This window comes from Cupressus sempervirens, chromosome 2 (assembly GCF_028749045.1).
Source record: "Cupressus sempervirens isolate cs-2001-9-10 chromosome 2, ASM2874904v1, whole genome shotgun sequence".
NCBI classification, from domain to species: Eukaryota; Viridiplantae; Streptophyta; class Pinopsida; order Cupressales; family Cupressaceae; genus Cupressus; species Cupressus sempervirens.
The window spans coordinates 644,843,468-644,860,697 of record NC_143119.1 but is presented as its reverse complement, the minus strand read 5'-3'; the positions used below and the strand labels follow the sequence as shown (position 1 = coordinate 644,860,697).

Sequence of the window (17,230 nt, the reverse complement as noted above, 5' to 3'; positions counted from 1 at the left end):
CTCTTACATTTTCCAAATTAGATATTCAAGTGGTCCCTAAACACAACTAACAAACTATAATGGGTCCCTAATTGGAAATTTTATTAAAATTGGTCCATCCGAAGATTTCTAGATTCATTTCTTTTAGAATGAAAATTAATAGGTCTTTCAAAATCTCTCTTATGTTCTGTCCAAACTCGATATTACCATAGACCTTAAACAAAACTAATAACCTATGATAAGTCCATTTAATGATCTTCCAAATGCAATCAAATGGGATGTTTCAAGGCACAATGCTTCCCCACCAAGATCTCGCCCTCTAATTTCATTCTTCTTGAAAAGTAGATTCCTCAATTACGATAAGCAAATCCATATTTAATATGAACAAAACATGTCAATTTGAAAAGAATAACTTTGAATATGCTTCACCTCCTCTTTGAGGGGATGCAATTGTAGAGGACCTTGTATTGTCCCCTTCTTCGCGCTAGCATTAATGGTGCCTAGTTGGTCTATCTTCCCATCCCGATAGGCTAATGACATGTGATTTAGGATGCCAGCCAGTCACAAGTGTTTGGTTTCAGTTGAAGAGAATTTTAAATGGGAAATCCAAAGGTTAAAGTTACTTTATTTTATTAAGTTGAGGTGTACAATACTTTATTATTTAAAGTCACCTCAGTACAAAATGACGAAGTGACTAAAAGACGAAATAAGTCTTTATCCCCCATTGCTAAGAGATTTGTTCTCCACTCACTTCAAGGTGATAAAAGAAAGCTTTTCATTGGGATTGAGACACAACAAATATTTGATATCTTCTACAAAATTTGAAAGGTTGCTTAAATGTGATTGGAATTTTCCAAAGGACGAAAAACCTTTAGGAAATGTGTGAAAGCTAGATGAAAACCTAGTGTTCACATTTTATATTTCAGATACAATAGTTGAGTTAAGGTGTGATATTTAGCATTTTGGAACTCCACAGCAAACAACAGGTTTATATCAAGCACTTACAAGATATTGCTAGCGTTGAGAACTTACAACTGATAAGGTGATCAACAGCTCCATAGTAGACAAGTAGCAAAGGTGGAGTATGTCATCAGTAAATATTGTGTAGCCGACAGGGTGTGCGTCAAGATGTATCTCGTCTGTATATGCTCCTTCAGGAAGGTTCTTGTTATGTAGCGACATGTTGTATATGAAAGACGGACCCCTTCGAGAAGGTTCTTCGGGATGTATATATACCCCCTCCGAGTAATCATTGTAATCATCTTATGGAAGCATTCTGTAATATCTTTGGCATACGCGAATAATATAAGGAGTTCTGTTGTTCTGATCTATTGTCTGTGTGCATTGATTCATTTACCCAGTACAGTAAACATTTGACGCCGTTGTCAGAAGAAGAGAGCAATGAGGAAAGACACAAAAAGGTAGTCAAACACAAGCCATTGCCAGAAAGAGTGAGGGATTGGAAGAAAATCACGAAAATGGTGTTTTTTGTGGCTTCGAAAGAGCTAATTTGGTCTTGGCAACGAGGGGTGTTGCCCCTCGACCCCGCCCTATATCGCAACAAGGAGCGCACCTGGGGCAGGACCCCGTGGGGGTGCTGCCCCTCGACCTCGCTAGGGGTGTTGGCCCCTAGACCCCCAGTCGTTGCAATTATCAGTCATGGGAAGTCTGACTAGTTGATGAGACCTGGACTTGCTGCAAACATACAATGTTTGTGTACCGGGGGTGGAGGATCAGAGTGCAACAGCAGCAGAGAAAGTAGTTGGAGGGGTACAGGTGACAGACCCTCTACCACTATCGAAGGAGAAGGATAAGGATGTTAGTTCATGCCTTGCTGACATCACAGAGCGAAGCAAGTCCCTGGCGGAGTTGGTTCTTATAGAGAGAAGGCAAGCAGAGGCTGGGCAAGAAGCTCGGGAGATGGCCGAGATGGCTCAGGAGGAGATGGCCAACCAACTTGCCACCCAACAAATTGCTTGGGATGCAAAGCGGACAGCCCTGTTAGCACAACTCAAGGAAAGTGCACAAGGGAAGCAACAGGCAGAACAACAACTAGCAGCAGCGGAACAACAGTTGGCAGCAGCACTACAGGAGAAGGACTCAGCGAAGAAGGCTCATGATCAAAAAGAAGTTGAGTGCCAGGAGGTCAATTTGATGCTAAAATAAGTAGTGGAAGAAAACTCTCAAATCAGAGCTGATTTGAAAGTCCGGACAGATCAAGTGTATCCACTTCGACGCAATCGGTCTTCACAGTCTGAGACACAACCTTCTAGTACATGATGTCTATGTTTATGTTGTTTTTATGAATAAATGTAGTTAGTTGTTGAGTTTTGTTGTGTGGTCGTCCGAAGACGACTTTACTTTTGGGGGGGGGGGATGCTGTCATCGATAAATATTGTGTAGCCGACAGGGTGTGCGTCAGGATGTATCCCGTCTATATATGCTCCTTCGAGAAGGTTCTTGTTATGTAGCGACATGTTGTATATGGCCAACGGACCCCTTCGATAAGGTTCTTTGGGATGTATATATACCCCCTCCAGGTAATCATTGTAATCATCTTATGGAAGCATTCTGTAATATCTTTGGCATATGCGAATAATATAAGGAGTTATGTTGTTCTGATCTATTGTTTGTGTGCGTTGATTCATTTACCCAGTATGGTAAACAGAGTATCCTTGCAGTCGGGCGGAATATAGACATCAAAAGGAAACAATGCAATGTTAGCGTGTTTGGTAAAACATCTAAGATCAAGAAAGAGTTTTCACGGGACTGCATACAGCATAAAAGAAGACCATTTTTCCTAATCCTAGGTCACGGGAGTGATAGGCAGCCAATTAACTTGGCATTGGATGTTGATGATTGTACGAGTCTCATTACATACTAGTGTGCCTCACCAACTTTGATTCACGGGTCTATTAACTCCCCACCTATTTCGCATTTTGGTACTACAAATTGTTTCAATTCTATTAGGCAGTGTCTCATTGTTAACGCCAGTCTGAATGTTATGTTTCCACATACTTCTTAATGTCAAAATTGGTTGCCTATGAGGTTCCAAGCATATTAAATTTGGCTGTATCTTGGTTTTTAATAAAGTTTGTGCATGATTAGCTTGCTGTTGCTTATCATGGGATTTGATGTACTTCACATAACAATATTTCGAACCTTACATTAAACTAAATATGCCAGATAGTGATGACCTGATTGGATTATGATTATTTTAAGAAGGAAACCAACTACAGTGGGTCTTTAATAAACAGTAGTCTCATGCATGCCAACTGTTTGGTAAAATACCTTGGTCAGAAATTTCATTTCTTTCTTTAATATTCAAGGTGGAATATTACAGACTTAGATGTTACCATGTTGAATATTATGTTTCTAGACAAAAATTTCTTTCAAGCACGTTAGAATTGGTGGGCAATGGAGACAATTCATAAGCCTTTTATGACTTCAAAGATGAGCTATTGCCTAATGAGAATTTCACCATATATCAATTAAGGTGCAACTTGTTAAAAGCTAATTGTGTCCCAGAAGGTAAGTCTGTAATGAAACCCAATTTGTCAAGAAACAAGAAAGAGGAAACAACATTAAACAGAGTTATATGGAAAGATTACTTCCAAACAAAACAGCCAAGCTTATATTATGGAAGAAAAATTAGGGTATGAGGAGATGCCCCAATTTCTTCTCTCTTCCCTTAAAAGGCTTCTTCTTCGGCCATGATAAGAGTATGGTCTACCCTCCTTTCTTGGGAAACTCTTTTTGCTTCAACCAAAAGGTAGAGGGATAGAAAAACAAAAGTTGATTTCCTTTAAATGCCATGGAATTTGTTAGAAAGGATTTCCAAAGGATTATGGATATTCTTCTTTCCAATAAAAGTAAAGAGGAAACCATTGACCAATACTTCATGGGCTCAGTGATATAAACAAGGAATGATTCTAGAATTTACAATTACCCTTGCCACTAAAGATGGCAATTATTGTTGTAGAAATCAAGGACATTGATAAAGAAGATATGTTGATGAAGATGACAACAATCGTTGCAACTAGTCACCAAGGTTGCTACAAAAGTCCCAAAAGATGCTAACAAAGTAAAGAGCATTTCAAAAATCATTGATGAGGCCAATTGAAGTAAATATTAATGGGCATAGGGATTAAGTTGCTTGTTGTTTTGAAGATGTATCAATCTTCCATTGATTTTGTTCCCCCTAGATGTATCAATTGTGACAAAGGAAGAGTAGAAACTCCTCCACCTACCTTATTGTAAGACCACAAGAAAGAGCTCCCTAAAGAACAACACTCATCTCCAAGCACGTTTGATTGTCCCCTATTATCCTTACCCCAAAAAAAATGTCATGGAATATAAGGACTAAGTTTCAATGGTCACATATAACAATTTGAAATTTTGACAAACAAGAGAAGACACCTCAATGATAACTTCTTCAATGATTTTTGAATTAATGGCATCCAAGAAGACAATTGTGTAAAGAATAAAATGTTTAAACTTTATATCTCTTACATCAATGGAAGTTATCGTTTTGGTTGAATTAGCTAAAGAGAAATAAGTTGCCTAGCAACAATCCCACAAGTTAAAACACATCAACACTCCAAAGCAATTCCAACAAACCCCAAATCAAAGGATCCTCATATCTCCCATCAATTAGCTAAGTCATGTGCTCTCCAATCAAAATGATTATTCTCCACTTGTGAATAGAAATATGATTTACAACATAAATCTTCAATATGAAAACGAAGCCTACTGTATGTGGGGGCACATTCCACATGTGACACATTCAAAGCACTAATAGAAAATTAGGTGGAGGAACAAACTATCAAAACTAGGCCAAGCAATGACTATTTTCACAAAATTTATGGACATGCAATAGCAAGGAATTGCCAAGGATCATCACACCCTCCAAAAGAACCACTTCGTATTGTGTCCAAATGTTAACATAAATCACAACTACCAAACCTAGTACTTCTCATTGGGCAATGATAAAAGGGAAGATCCTTATTAGGAAAGACTTAAAAGTTAGAGTATTAGCCCCTTCTAGATGTATTATGTTCTTTAGTGAAGAAGAGTCAACTTCTCATCTTCTTATTCATTGTGATATTGCTATCAGGATTTAATTGTGTAGTTTTTGATTCAAACTCATTGACCCATGTTTCATAAGTAGTGATTCACATGAATCCATCTCTCATGAGATTAAATGGAACACTTAGCACTCATTGGATCTAGGTGATGCTCACAAAGGTGAACCATCGGGACTTCGGGAGATCACCCATCCCAATACTACTCCAGCTTGAGCGCACTTAACTACGGAGTTTCCTCCATGGTTAAACCCACTCTACTTGCAATCCCATTTGCAAAACCATCACCAAGTGTCGTGCCTTATGAATCATTCATTGGAAAGCACCTTAAGCTCATCAATTGATAAGTAGGAGATATTTCCACAAGTCAAACCTATCGTCGTGAAGTTTAGGGGTTCAACTTCAATGGATTTCTTCTAGGAGCTTGATAGGAAATTGGAAGTTTTGGCTGTTCAAATTAAGAGGCGACATACATTTGTTGTGTGTGACCAAGTGCTGGAATAATTCATTCATTTTGATTCATCCTCCTTGAGGCATCCTCTCTTTGTTCCCTTATCTCATTTGAAACAATTTAGCCATTGTTGTAGGAAATAAAAGTGGTGGAGGGTGTTGTAGGTGGTGAAGATATTGACAATGATGTTGCAACGTCTCCTATTGCAACCTTAATTTATCCTAAATTTCTCATATGGGGTTTGGATCGCAATGTCCCCTAATAGGATTAGTCGTGCATTTTAATAGAAATAAGTTATTTGTACATTTTATTATCGTCCACTCCTACCTTATTACTATTCCAATTCAATAACAGGAGTAGGTATTATCCAAGTTGCTTAGATACCAACTGCAATGGGCTCGCTCAAAGTTTACAAATCCAAGCCATTCAGCCTTTCTTGGGACTATGCCCTATCCTATCTTGGGACACATAGCTATTACTTGTATATATAGAAGTCCCTCCTTGGAAACATTACCACCTTCCCTACTTAAGACAAATAGTAAAAGGGGTCTTGAGCATATATAAATATATATATGCATGTATAATATAATTGATATGTAATTCTAATTATTATCGTACACACACATAGATGTGTGTGTGTGTAAAGAATTAATAAACTACTCTTACTTAGGTTTGTAGGGTAAATATATTTATTAATCTGATCTTGTTCATAACATTCAATCAGATCAACCCCTGATTTGTATATCTGTGTTTATTAATTTATGCTTTGGTGGGTAAAAATATATCTTTTACTATCAGACCCTCCAAGTGGATGATCCAACACTGTAGTGTTCTTTTCTATTTGTCTCAATGCCTTGGTCTCCATAATGGTTGTCTCTCTACTCTTGCAATCACATATTCTTTGTCTCTATGATGCATCAATTGCCTTCAATCAGCAATAACATCAATATGATATTTATAATTTCACCTCCCTGTTATATATGATATGGAGACTCTTGTATTCCTGATCACATTGTTACTGATGATTCTACTAAGGTATACCATATAGTTTGAAGATGTATCTTTCCTCCACATACCGCTTCTCTCTTCGTGACACTCTTAAGACTGCATCATGAACAAATAGTATTGGCTTCTATTATATAACTCAGCAGCTTAAGGCGATTGGATTCCTAACATGGCAGCATCCCACCATTCTTCTCTGCTTACACTATCTTTGCTTATTGTACTTTGGTTTGTACGTCAGTCCCACCAATGAATCACTGTTCTATGGCTTTCTTGAGCCCTCCAAATTCCATCTGCGAATTTATGAGATACTCCCTTTCAGTAATAGGAATTGCACTTTATATTCTGTTGTTTAGTTATGACCAAAACAGTGTTGTTAATATCTATGCAGGTTTATTACTACTGCCACTTATTAGTTAGTATTCTTGGACTTATGGCTATCATCAACTATTTTCAAGTTGATGAATGATGGATTATACTATTTAAAACAGTAGTTTGTAATTATTAATTATATTGATTAATTAATATGGATTGTAACTTTTAATTATATATTGGCTAATAAATTATAAAGATTGATTATTAATACAATTATATTTATTATTCAATCGCATTAATATTAATATAAATATGGTTCAATATTTATACTAGTTAATAATATTGACTATCAATTGATTAATTGTTATTTCTAATAATTCTATTAATTGTGCATCAATTAATACTGATGGCATTCACAATTGATCAAGTACCTACCTCATTTTTTAGGTAAGGTTTAGATTTAGTTATTGTATCAATTTGAGGTATTTTAGCCTCCTTTTTTGGCATTGAGCTAGTCTTTTCCTCTTGTTAGCCTTAGTCTTGATCAAATTTGGTTTCAATTTGTAGGACAATGTTTTCTCTGAGTAAGCTGTTCAGAAAGATACATTAGCTGAGATCCGTGTTTTGAAAAATATTTAAATAAAGCGTTAAGGGCCCAAATTCCCACTTTACACTATAAAATATATTATTAAAGCCTCTAGAATGGAAAAATTGTATACCTTTTGAGCTCTCCTTTATCTTTTCTAATTCTTTTTCCTCCTCCGAAAGTGACTCTGATAGCTTCACAATCTCATCTTCAAGCTTTGGTATTTTTAGGGTTGATTCTTCTGACTCTTTTTCAATCTCTCCAATTTTTGAAGAATCCTACGAAAAACATAAATAAGAAAATAATCAGAACACAAGCTTTCTTTAGCAGAAAGAAAAAGAAAAAATAAGAAGGTACCTTTTCAAGTTTTTCCTCTAATTTCTTCCCTTTTTGTTTTAGGTGCTTCAAATCTTCTCGATATTTGACATCCTGCCTTTCAAATTCTTTAAACTCATCCTTACATGCTTTTAATGTTGTCTCCAGTTCCTGATCATTCAATCAGCAAACAAAAGAAAAGTATAAAAATGTGTATATGCTCAGCAACCAAAGAATAATCTAAAACAAGATGGCAAAACATGTATCTGGCGTGAGAGACAATAATTTGATTAGATCTCTCAAGAAGGATTGAAAGTAAGCCTCATGTATAAAAATGAGAATTTTAAAGGGTATTGAGAAGGCAATATAACCCAATACGTCTATGCTATTTCTCAGAAAAATGTACTTAAACCACTACTGCTAGAACCCAATTCAACCTTCAAAACAGCAATGAAAAGAAAAATAGAATGCAAACAATTTTGGGCAGTTTTAATTGTATGTGCACGCGTTAGTGTGTGTCTGTATAACTTTCCCAGAAATGAATGTAATAAATAGTCAAAAAATAGGTAGGCTACAGAAATTTAAGCTAGATGATGTGAAATGACAGTAAAGAAATTAGAAGTGTGTATATACTTGTTAGTCCTTCCATGTACATTTTGATGCTTTTTTGTGTCTCTGCAAAACCTGTGACATTTAATCAACCTTCCAAGTTTACCATACCTTAATTAATCCAATAACCCTTTCATATTTATATAAACTACCAATCTGTTTCTGCACCTAATTTGGGTGCAATGGATTTCAAGCTAAAGTGGCAGGAATTACCCAGTGCTTTGGATAGCAATATCCAAATTAATTATAATCATCAATTAAACTAGAACCCTGGATAATGCTGCAACCAAATTGCACCTCTAATTGAACCGAAAGCAGATTGTACCCAGATTCAAATGGAATTTGTGAAGAACAGATGAGTGATAACATAAATAAATTGCCATGCTAATCTTTGAATCTCTTTAAGGAGGCTTTCCCTCATTAGTCACTAATAGGATATTCAATCATATCAGAGTACTTTAGATATTTACAATGGATTATATTAACTATCTAAAATCATGTATTCAAGGAAGATTTCTTTTCCAATGGCAAGCCTTCTCCTACTACTAACTAGATTGTGTCAAAATGTGATTATTATGAGAATACATAACATTGACGCAAAATAAAAAGATATAAAATGTTAGGCTTGGGGTCATCTAATGCCTAGATCTATGGTTGAAGAGGACTAATGAATGTACGTGGACATAAATTACTAGGACAGAAAAATAGGCAAAATCTTATAATGAATAAGTTCAAAGAGACCTAATAGATTAAGAATTGCCCTAACCATTATCATGGTTATCTTAATTGTCCAAATAAATTATTCAGATCTACATTGCCTAATTTCCTCAAACCGAATTTACTGTTAGTTTTTTCTCTTTTTTTATTCTCTTCTTTTCTTTTCTTTTCTTATTCCTCTATAGTTATTGCTGGCAGAGGGAATGAGAGTGGGGGAGGGGGTTTAACATGGGAAGGGTGTCAAGAGGGATGCAAGGTGTCTCAGAATGGTAAGGAATGTCCATAGAAATAGATGTTTTTAATGTTGTTTTAGTTTACTTTTTAATATTTATTGACTGTTCTAATTTGATCAGCACTATGTCTTAATATGTCTTTATTGTGATAGTCAAGTACCCAAAATAAAAATAAAAACCTAGGGATACCCACACAAGAACCATATCAATACACTATCAAGACAAGTAAGGGATTTCTAAGGCTGTACCTGGCAACAAAGGTCCTCTTTTCAACCCACCACAAATCAATGAGACACTTGTCCACTTTTTCAGTTACCACAGTCTCATCCCTACAACCCCATTCGCATTCTAGACAATATATTTGCCGCATTAAGGTTCTTACCCTTGTCCAAACCCATTGCCTAGCACACATTACTAATATTTTGTCTCCACCAAATGATCTTTAATGTCCCCATTTTTAGCGGGTTCCTGCATTTGGCTACGTCAGTTCACCATCACGACCCACGTGAACAGACAATAGAATTTGAAGGTCTCAGTTGTGTGGTTATAGGCTTTCCAACAACCTATGGTGTGTTTTGACTCTGTTTGAGGGACTTACTATTTATAGTAAGTCAATCTGTTGGTTCCGATGAACTCAATTGGGTCAAAGGAGTTGGAGGATACTCTATTTTTATTTCAGGCTTCCGATTTGGACTCCAAGAATCTTGGAGGGAGCAACTATTTATAGTAAGTCACCCCGTCAAGTTCATTCATCGTCTTTCATCATCAAGATCACTTTGGTGTTGTTAGATTTCGATTCTAATACTTCTTCGATGGTTTTCGCAAGACGGGTGAATTATTATTATTAGTCATCTAAATACGCTGAGGTTGTTATTTTTGTTGGTGTTGTTGATTGGTCACCACAATATCATAGCTCGTTGGAACAGGGACAAAAAGTTTTAAATCATGGGAACAAGAAAAAGTGGCCTTACGTGTCAAAATTTGAAGTTATGGTGGAAAAGGTCATTTTCGGAGCCAAAAGCAATTAATAAATTAATTTATAATGGCACTTTATTATATTTTAATGTTGTGTGCGGAAAGCTTCTTAAGTGAAGTTCATTTGGGAAACTTTGTGCCATTTGGAGATTATAAATATGAGCCCAATTGATGAGTAAAGCATCCACTTATTTGTTTATCTTATTTTCTTTTTGTCTTGTGACATTCCTGAAGGTCTGATTTTTCATTCCCTTGCTGAGGTATAAGAGTCCGATTTCTGAGTGGTGTCTTTGCAAGTTTGCTGCTGAAGTATAACAAAACTGCCATTACTTCTCTACTGTATCTACTGTGGCTGAGAAGGAAATTTATTAGTGTCATCCAATTCTGTGATATCTGTGGTTAGGAGGACATTGTATCCTGTTGAAATCATTATTCAAATGCACTTGAAACTGGAGCAGGTTATTATATGTTTGGTGTCCAAGAAATCTGGTCTAAGCATGGGTTTTTCTCTCTACAATTGGTGCTGATATATCTGCATTCTGAGCACTCCATATATCTCGTTTTTAGGCCCTAGGGCATTGTGCTACTTGGGCATTATTTCCTGCAATCCAGGCATTGGAAATTACAGTCGTTGGAGGTCTAATAATAACTATTACTGGGCGATTTCATTCTGCTATTCTGATTACAACATGACCTGCTGTTAAATCCCATGAATTCAAGTTTGGCTTTGCTCTTGCTGGTTGCACACAGGGCATCATTATTGGACAAATGTTGTCTATGTATATGTTTGAGGACATCTGCTGTTGGGCGCTACATTAATCTGCTACCAAATGCCTTTTTCCTCATGTCCCTGGCATTAGGCTTTTGGGCTTTGAAGGCTGTCTGTGGGTATTGATTGTTTCCAGAACTGGACACCAATCTGCTTCACATTTGGGGATGACCAGAGCTGTGATTTTAGCTGTGATTTGGGTGGGCGAAATTGCTACACCAGAACAGTGTATTTGCATTATTATTGGGCGCTGAATCTTAATTGGAATCAATCACTGTCAGGTTCCTTATTTTAATTGTAAATTTCCCTGAATATTAAATGAATAAGTTGCAGATTTGAAGTGTGAGTTAACTATTATTCTTTGCATAGATATTTAGCATGACATTTAAACACTTTCTTGCCATTGTAAGTGTGAGTTAACTATTTATCTATCATCGATATTTTGCTGATTCAGTTGAGAGCCAGCTTGGGCTCTTTACATGATCATCGACATTAAATGTAGGCAAGGTCTCAAACAATGCACTATCATTTTCTAGTATAGCCCCATCGACCTCAATTTCCCCCCCGAGCAATCCTAATTAAGCAATGTCCACTATATGCTAATAGATGACATTTTCATTGATTGTTCCAGCCTAAAGCATTCTGAAGGCACATGAGGACACTAGCTTCCTGCCCTAAGAATTTTTCTCAAAGCATTCCCAAAATATGTCTTTTGACTGATTATTGTCATCATTGGGTCCTTTAGCCTAATCCTTAGAAAAGATGTGACACTATTGATCTCTTGCACTAGCCTCCCAAATTCATTTCCAGCTTAAACGTTCTTCAATTCAAGTAGGATATGGTTTAACTGAATCAATGACCCTTAAGAATGAAAAACTTATAGCACAAGTCAAACCCTGACTGTTTCACCTCCAAATGGTTTCTGCAATTAAAATTCTTGCATTCTAAATTTTGAAATTTTCACATAAAAGTTAAAAGAATTCATATTTAAACAAGATGTGCACCACAAACAACAAATGGAAGAAATGTAGAAAGATACAAGGACTCACATCCTGCCTCTTCAAATGTTTATTATGAGTTGCCTCAAGTTCCTTCATTGCTTTGGAGTTTTGCTTGAACTTATCCCTGAAACAATTAATAAAATCAAATAGTTAAGTACATCAAGGTCAACTATGAAGATGGCGATATAAATTTTCATTAAGATACCTACTTTTCCTCTTTGAGGCTTTCTTCCAATTTTGTGATATTTTCTTGCAACTCAGAAATGTGGTCATTAGCATCCTTTAAAGCCAATTCTGTAGCCTTTTCCTGCCACTTGAAAAGTTCTGCTTCCTTCAGCATGAATGTCTCGGCTTCATTTTTAGCACTCTGTTCATGATGTATTTCTACCTCAGTGTTCATTGTGATAATTTTAGTGTTGCAATAATCATTCGTGGAAGCAAAAATAAGGTTCAGAATTATAACCTCTAAACTATCTTTTTCTTTTTCTGCTAGCTTCACTCTTTGAACAATGCCTGATCTGTTTTCATTGAGAACTTCAAGCCTAGAAGATGGAAAAAATAATCAATATCTGTCTCATAGCATAAGATACACTACCACAGGCTTTGAAGATTTAGAAAAATATATTAGTTCATTAATCCAATCTCCTTAAAGCACCTCAAGAATTTCTAAATTAAACATAAACCTTACAATAATGGGCCAAGATAGAAAATATAATTAAGCACTACCAGCACAAAGCATCATTTCAAAATCAAAGATTAACATTCTCATTTAGATGCAGATGTTGAGCATCTTACTTTACTTAAGGTGATTTATATGGCACACTAAAATGAAAAAATATATTAAGCATAATCATGTGTCAGGACTCCATCATGCGAAAGATGAATAGATTTGAAATAATAAGAACAATTTGTTCATTAAACAAAGCTTTCTCAGCAATCAGTAAGGCAGTTGAATTTTTTACATGATATTTTAGTGGTATAAGGAATTGCTAATGAACGTAAAATAAAACGAAAAGTAAAAGACTTGCATTCTTAGTCCTGAGTTTTGGAAGAGTGAGTGTGATGTCCCATCATCTGAAATAGAATGTAATACTAATAACTAAAAATAATGATAATAAAACATAATTATAAAATACAGTATAACTATGCAATATTAATATATAGTCACTTCTAAAGTTCAGTTGATTATAGGATGCTATTGTGAGAATATAATTCATTTCAGATATGTATCCTAGTCCCTGTAATTTAACATTGATATATATGTGTGTGTGTGTGTGTGTGTGTGTGTGTGTAGAGATACATATATATGTATATATATACATATATATACATATATATGTATATATATACATATATATACATATATATATATATACATATATATATATATACATATATATATATATATATATATATATATATATATATATATATATATATATATATATATATATATATATACATATGTGTGTGTGTGTTGTGTGTGTGTATATATATATATATATATATATATATATATATATATATATATTAGAGTTCTAAGGATCGCCATGTAATCGCTTGAATCGCCGGTTTGGCAATTCGATTCAACCTAGGCAATTTTTCATGAATCGCAAATTGGATCAGCCGAATTTTTTCTCATGAATTGCTGATTCATGCAATTCATGGAAAAAATCACCTGAATCGGCAAGGCAAGGCATAAAGTAATTAAAGAAACATACAAAGGATTAAAGAATCGTCATTCATGGTATGTTTGAGTAGACTTGCAGGAGATTCATGAAAAAATAGACGGAACAAAAATAACATCCATGGCATTGTGTATATTACTATATATACTTCACTTACCAGATCCAAAATAGGAACTTCATCACTGGAGACTCATAACTAATAAATGCAACACTAAAGATATATGTATTACATTCTTTTTGTAAGCATACGAGTGATGGAATATTGCCCAGTATTAAAGAAGTGTTGAAGGATATAATGTACACGATAAAAATATTGTGGCAAGGCAAATATTCCAGTCAGCATATCATGAAGTATTAGTGGAAAAACGTAATAATAGATACACATCATGCCATGTACAACAACTAGTTTTGCACTATTAATATGGAATGGAATAAGTATTTATCGTACAGGGTAAAAGGTTACTTATTGCATGTAGTATAGCAAGATATAACACAAAACAAATACTTTATTCATATACGCAATATGCACTCCAATGCTTACAATATGATTCAGATGATTACAATGATGATGATTCAAAGTCCCTTCCGAACGATGTACATATACTTTCCTAAAGGGGTGACTTAACCGTCACGCGCCCGTTCGGATACTATTTTACCCATCGGCTACAATATAGAATTTACCGACAGCAATAAGAGGATCAAATCAGTAAGATACTCAACGATTAGTATGAACAATTCAATATATAAGCAGAGACATACACATGGAACCTTATTAATCTAAGTATGTGACAATAAAAGTTAAGAAGTAATCAATGAAAACAATAAAATCTCCCAAGTTTGACCAACAACAATAAAAAGACTCGAGCTGTTGTGTGTATATGTCTATGTAGCGATAAAAGTCAAACCTGCTACGTCAACAAAGTAATAAGAATCTCGAGTAATTTATTGTGTATCTAATATTTCAAAAGTGTCATTTATGGAACCATTCAAAGAAGGAATTTTTGTGTGTTTCACCTTTGAATCATTATGATCGTATGATTTCTATTTACTTAAGCTACAGCCTACAATTTACATTTACGTGTAACATAGTTACATATGTGATGGATTTATCATTTATGTTCCATCTTTATGTAAACTTCTATTTGATGATGTTATAGTGTGTTTAAGTTATATTCAATAAAGGGTGCATGAAATAAGTTTTAAATTGTTAAAATCTCTAAATTTAAATGGTTTTTTAAAATTTGCCGATTCATAGCCGATTCACGATTCGATTTGGCCTTGCCAATTCCAATTCTCATTACTTTGATACATACATACATACATACATATATATATATTAGCAGCCATACAGTTCTACAAAAAAACCCCAAATTAGGGGGGGCCAAGTTCTGACATAATTTCTGGTGCAAATATGTTTGTCTAACCTTTCCTCTAGTTGTCGTACATGTTCTGAAAGAAAACATGTTATGCCTTGTTAGTCATAGCTTTACCTGATCCATAAAGGCATAGCTTATTTGGGTAGTTAAGGACATTGAATTAAGTCACTCAAAGTTGGCGATTATAATTAAAAGCAATATCTAAAACTACTATCTGTAGTACCTAGCAAAGAAGTAATTGAGGCAGCCAGCGATTACATATATATTGTTTGCCATCAATAAAATAGTGATTATCGCCCAGCAGTGAGTAATTCTGATGATTCATTCAAAAGTAATAAAGAAAGTAATTTAGGAGAGGGGCAATTAAGAAGGGATGCTGCTGGGAAGGTCATGAGTTTCCTATTCCAAGATATAAACATTATCCAAGTCAGCAAGCAGAAGAGGCATAAGAAATCATTCCATCAAATATCACGCTCTATCAATCCAGTTTTGGATATCACTGGAAATTCAACCATACAGATTGAATCAGTATTAAGGGAGGAATCAGAGAGAAAATAAGAAAGCAATAAGGATCAGAAAATAGATTAAATATTATAATAAATATATTTTTTAATTCATGTAGAGATATATACGTATATATTTGAAGAAGGTGACCAATTATATGTGTTAATAATGCAATCATTATATATATATATATATATATATATATATGTTTCATAAGTGAACACATAAGATATATATAAAAGCACATATAACTCATAACTGATCCATGGAAGTCCTCAACTAAAACCAAACTTATTATTCAAATGAAATGGTTTTGTTAAAAAATAAGGCAAAATCTTCTTAGTGGATGATTTAGGGTGAACAAACTAAATATAACACATACATTCCATTTTACATTTCATCATTTCTTTCTCCTTTTCTATTCACTGCCATGACTGAAATATGGTTTCTTTGTGTGGAAGAATCTATGTAGATTGTGATTCAGAGGTATGTTCTCAATGTTGGATGTGAAGTCCAACTGTTCATTTCTTCTACCCTTATTCTTCATTTCATCTTCCCATCTTTATCTCTGTCTTCTCTTGAAAACTATGTATAAATATGAGGGCAAAACCTTATGTAATCAAATTGGAAGCTGCAATGACTAAATAAATATTTGCTCCTCTTCAATCTGGACATTGCCACATTTGTGATGAACCACAATAAAACTTGTCTCTTTTCTTTGTTTGGTGGTTTTGATTTGACTTCTAATTTTAACAAATTGATATCAGACAATATAAGATTCTGAAGAGTGGAGCAGATGATAAGTTGAGCCCCATGAAGAAAAGAAGCCTGCTAAAAGAAGACTGAAGCAGAACAAAAGTATAATACAAAAAAAAAAGGAAGAATAGTTGTAATTTTTGTGAAAATTGGAAGAGATGTTGCATGGAGGATAATGGAGCAGTAAAGAGCTGAATTTGTCACTATCATTGCACATTGGCAGATACATGACTATTGCTCTTGGTGTGGTCTTCTTGTGGAAGAAGATGAAGAGTCTCGGAGGTGGACGGTAATCCATTGGATCGAACTGTTGCATATTAATAAATTGGTAGCTGACAAGGCTAAAGAAGGAAACTGTACACGAAAAGACAGTCACTGCTATTTTGATTATAGCTGGATATATTTGTTGCAGTGACATACATTTGACCGTATGTGACTGCAACACCGAAGGCAAGGGCGCATACAATTGGCCCAACCCACTGTTTCTGGGGGCATGTAGAGAGCAATTTCAAAGAAGATTTTTCAAATTAAAAATGACAAGGCTGATAAAGCAGTAGCCCTAGAGGCAACTTCCTCAGCGAAAAGATGAAGGCAAAACACAGGATTGTCGGGCCTTAGAAGAGGCTCGAGTAGATGGGAAATAGTGCACCATTGATCAAAAGTTGGAATGAACTTGAGTGATGCTCCAGACTTGCTGCCTCTGATGATGATCGCCCATTACTCTTACTCAGAACAGAGTGGGAGTGGGATTTACTGTGAGAATAGCAAAGCCCTATTCAAGGTCCATTGCAGGTGCTTTCAAATGAAGAGGTCTGAGACAACAAAGAGATTGTGCCTATGCATGGCATATAAGAGAGGATTATTTTGTTC

The 17,230-nt window shown here is 35.1% G+C and overlaps 1 protein-coding gene across 1 annotated transcript in view; it reads right to left on the bottom strand.

The window, feature by feature from the left end:
- SMC3 (structural maintenance of chromosome 3) overlaps positions 1–17,230 on the bottom strand; it is a 62,076-nt gene that overhangs the window by 15,714 nt on the left and 29,132 nt on the right. The window contains exons 6-10 of the mRNA XM_089814888.1: positions 12,500–12,578; positions 12,246–12,403; positions 12,085–12,160; positions 7,775–7,903; positions 7,551–7,695 (exon numbers count right to left, since the gene is read on the bottom strand). Coding sequence (XP_089671014.1) covers positions 7,551–7,695; positions 7,775–7,903; positions 12,085–12,160; positions 12,246–12,403; positions 12,500–12,578 — 587 coding nt within the window. The remainder of the gene's footprint in view (positions 1–7,550; positions 7,696–7,774; positions 7,904–12,084; positions 12,161–12,245; positions 12,404–12,499; positions 12,579–17,230) is intronic.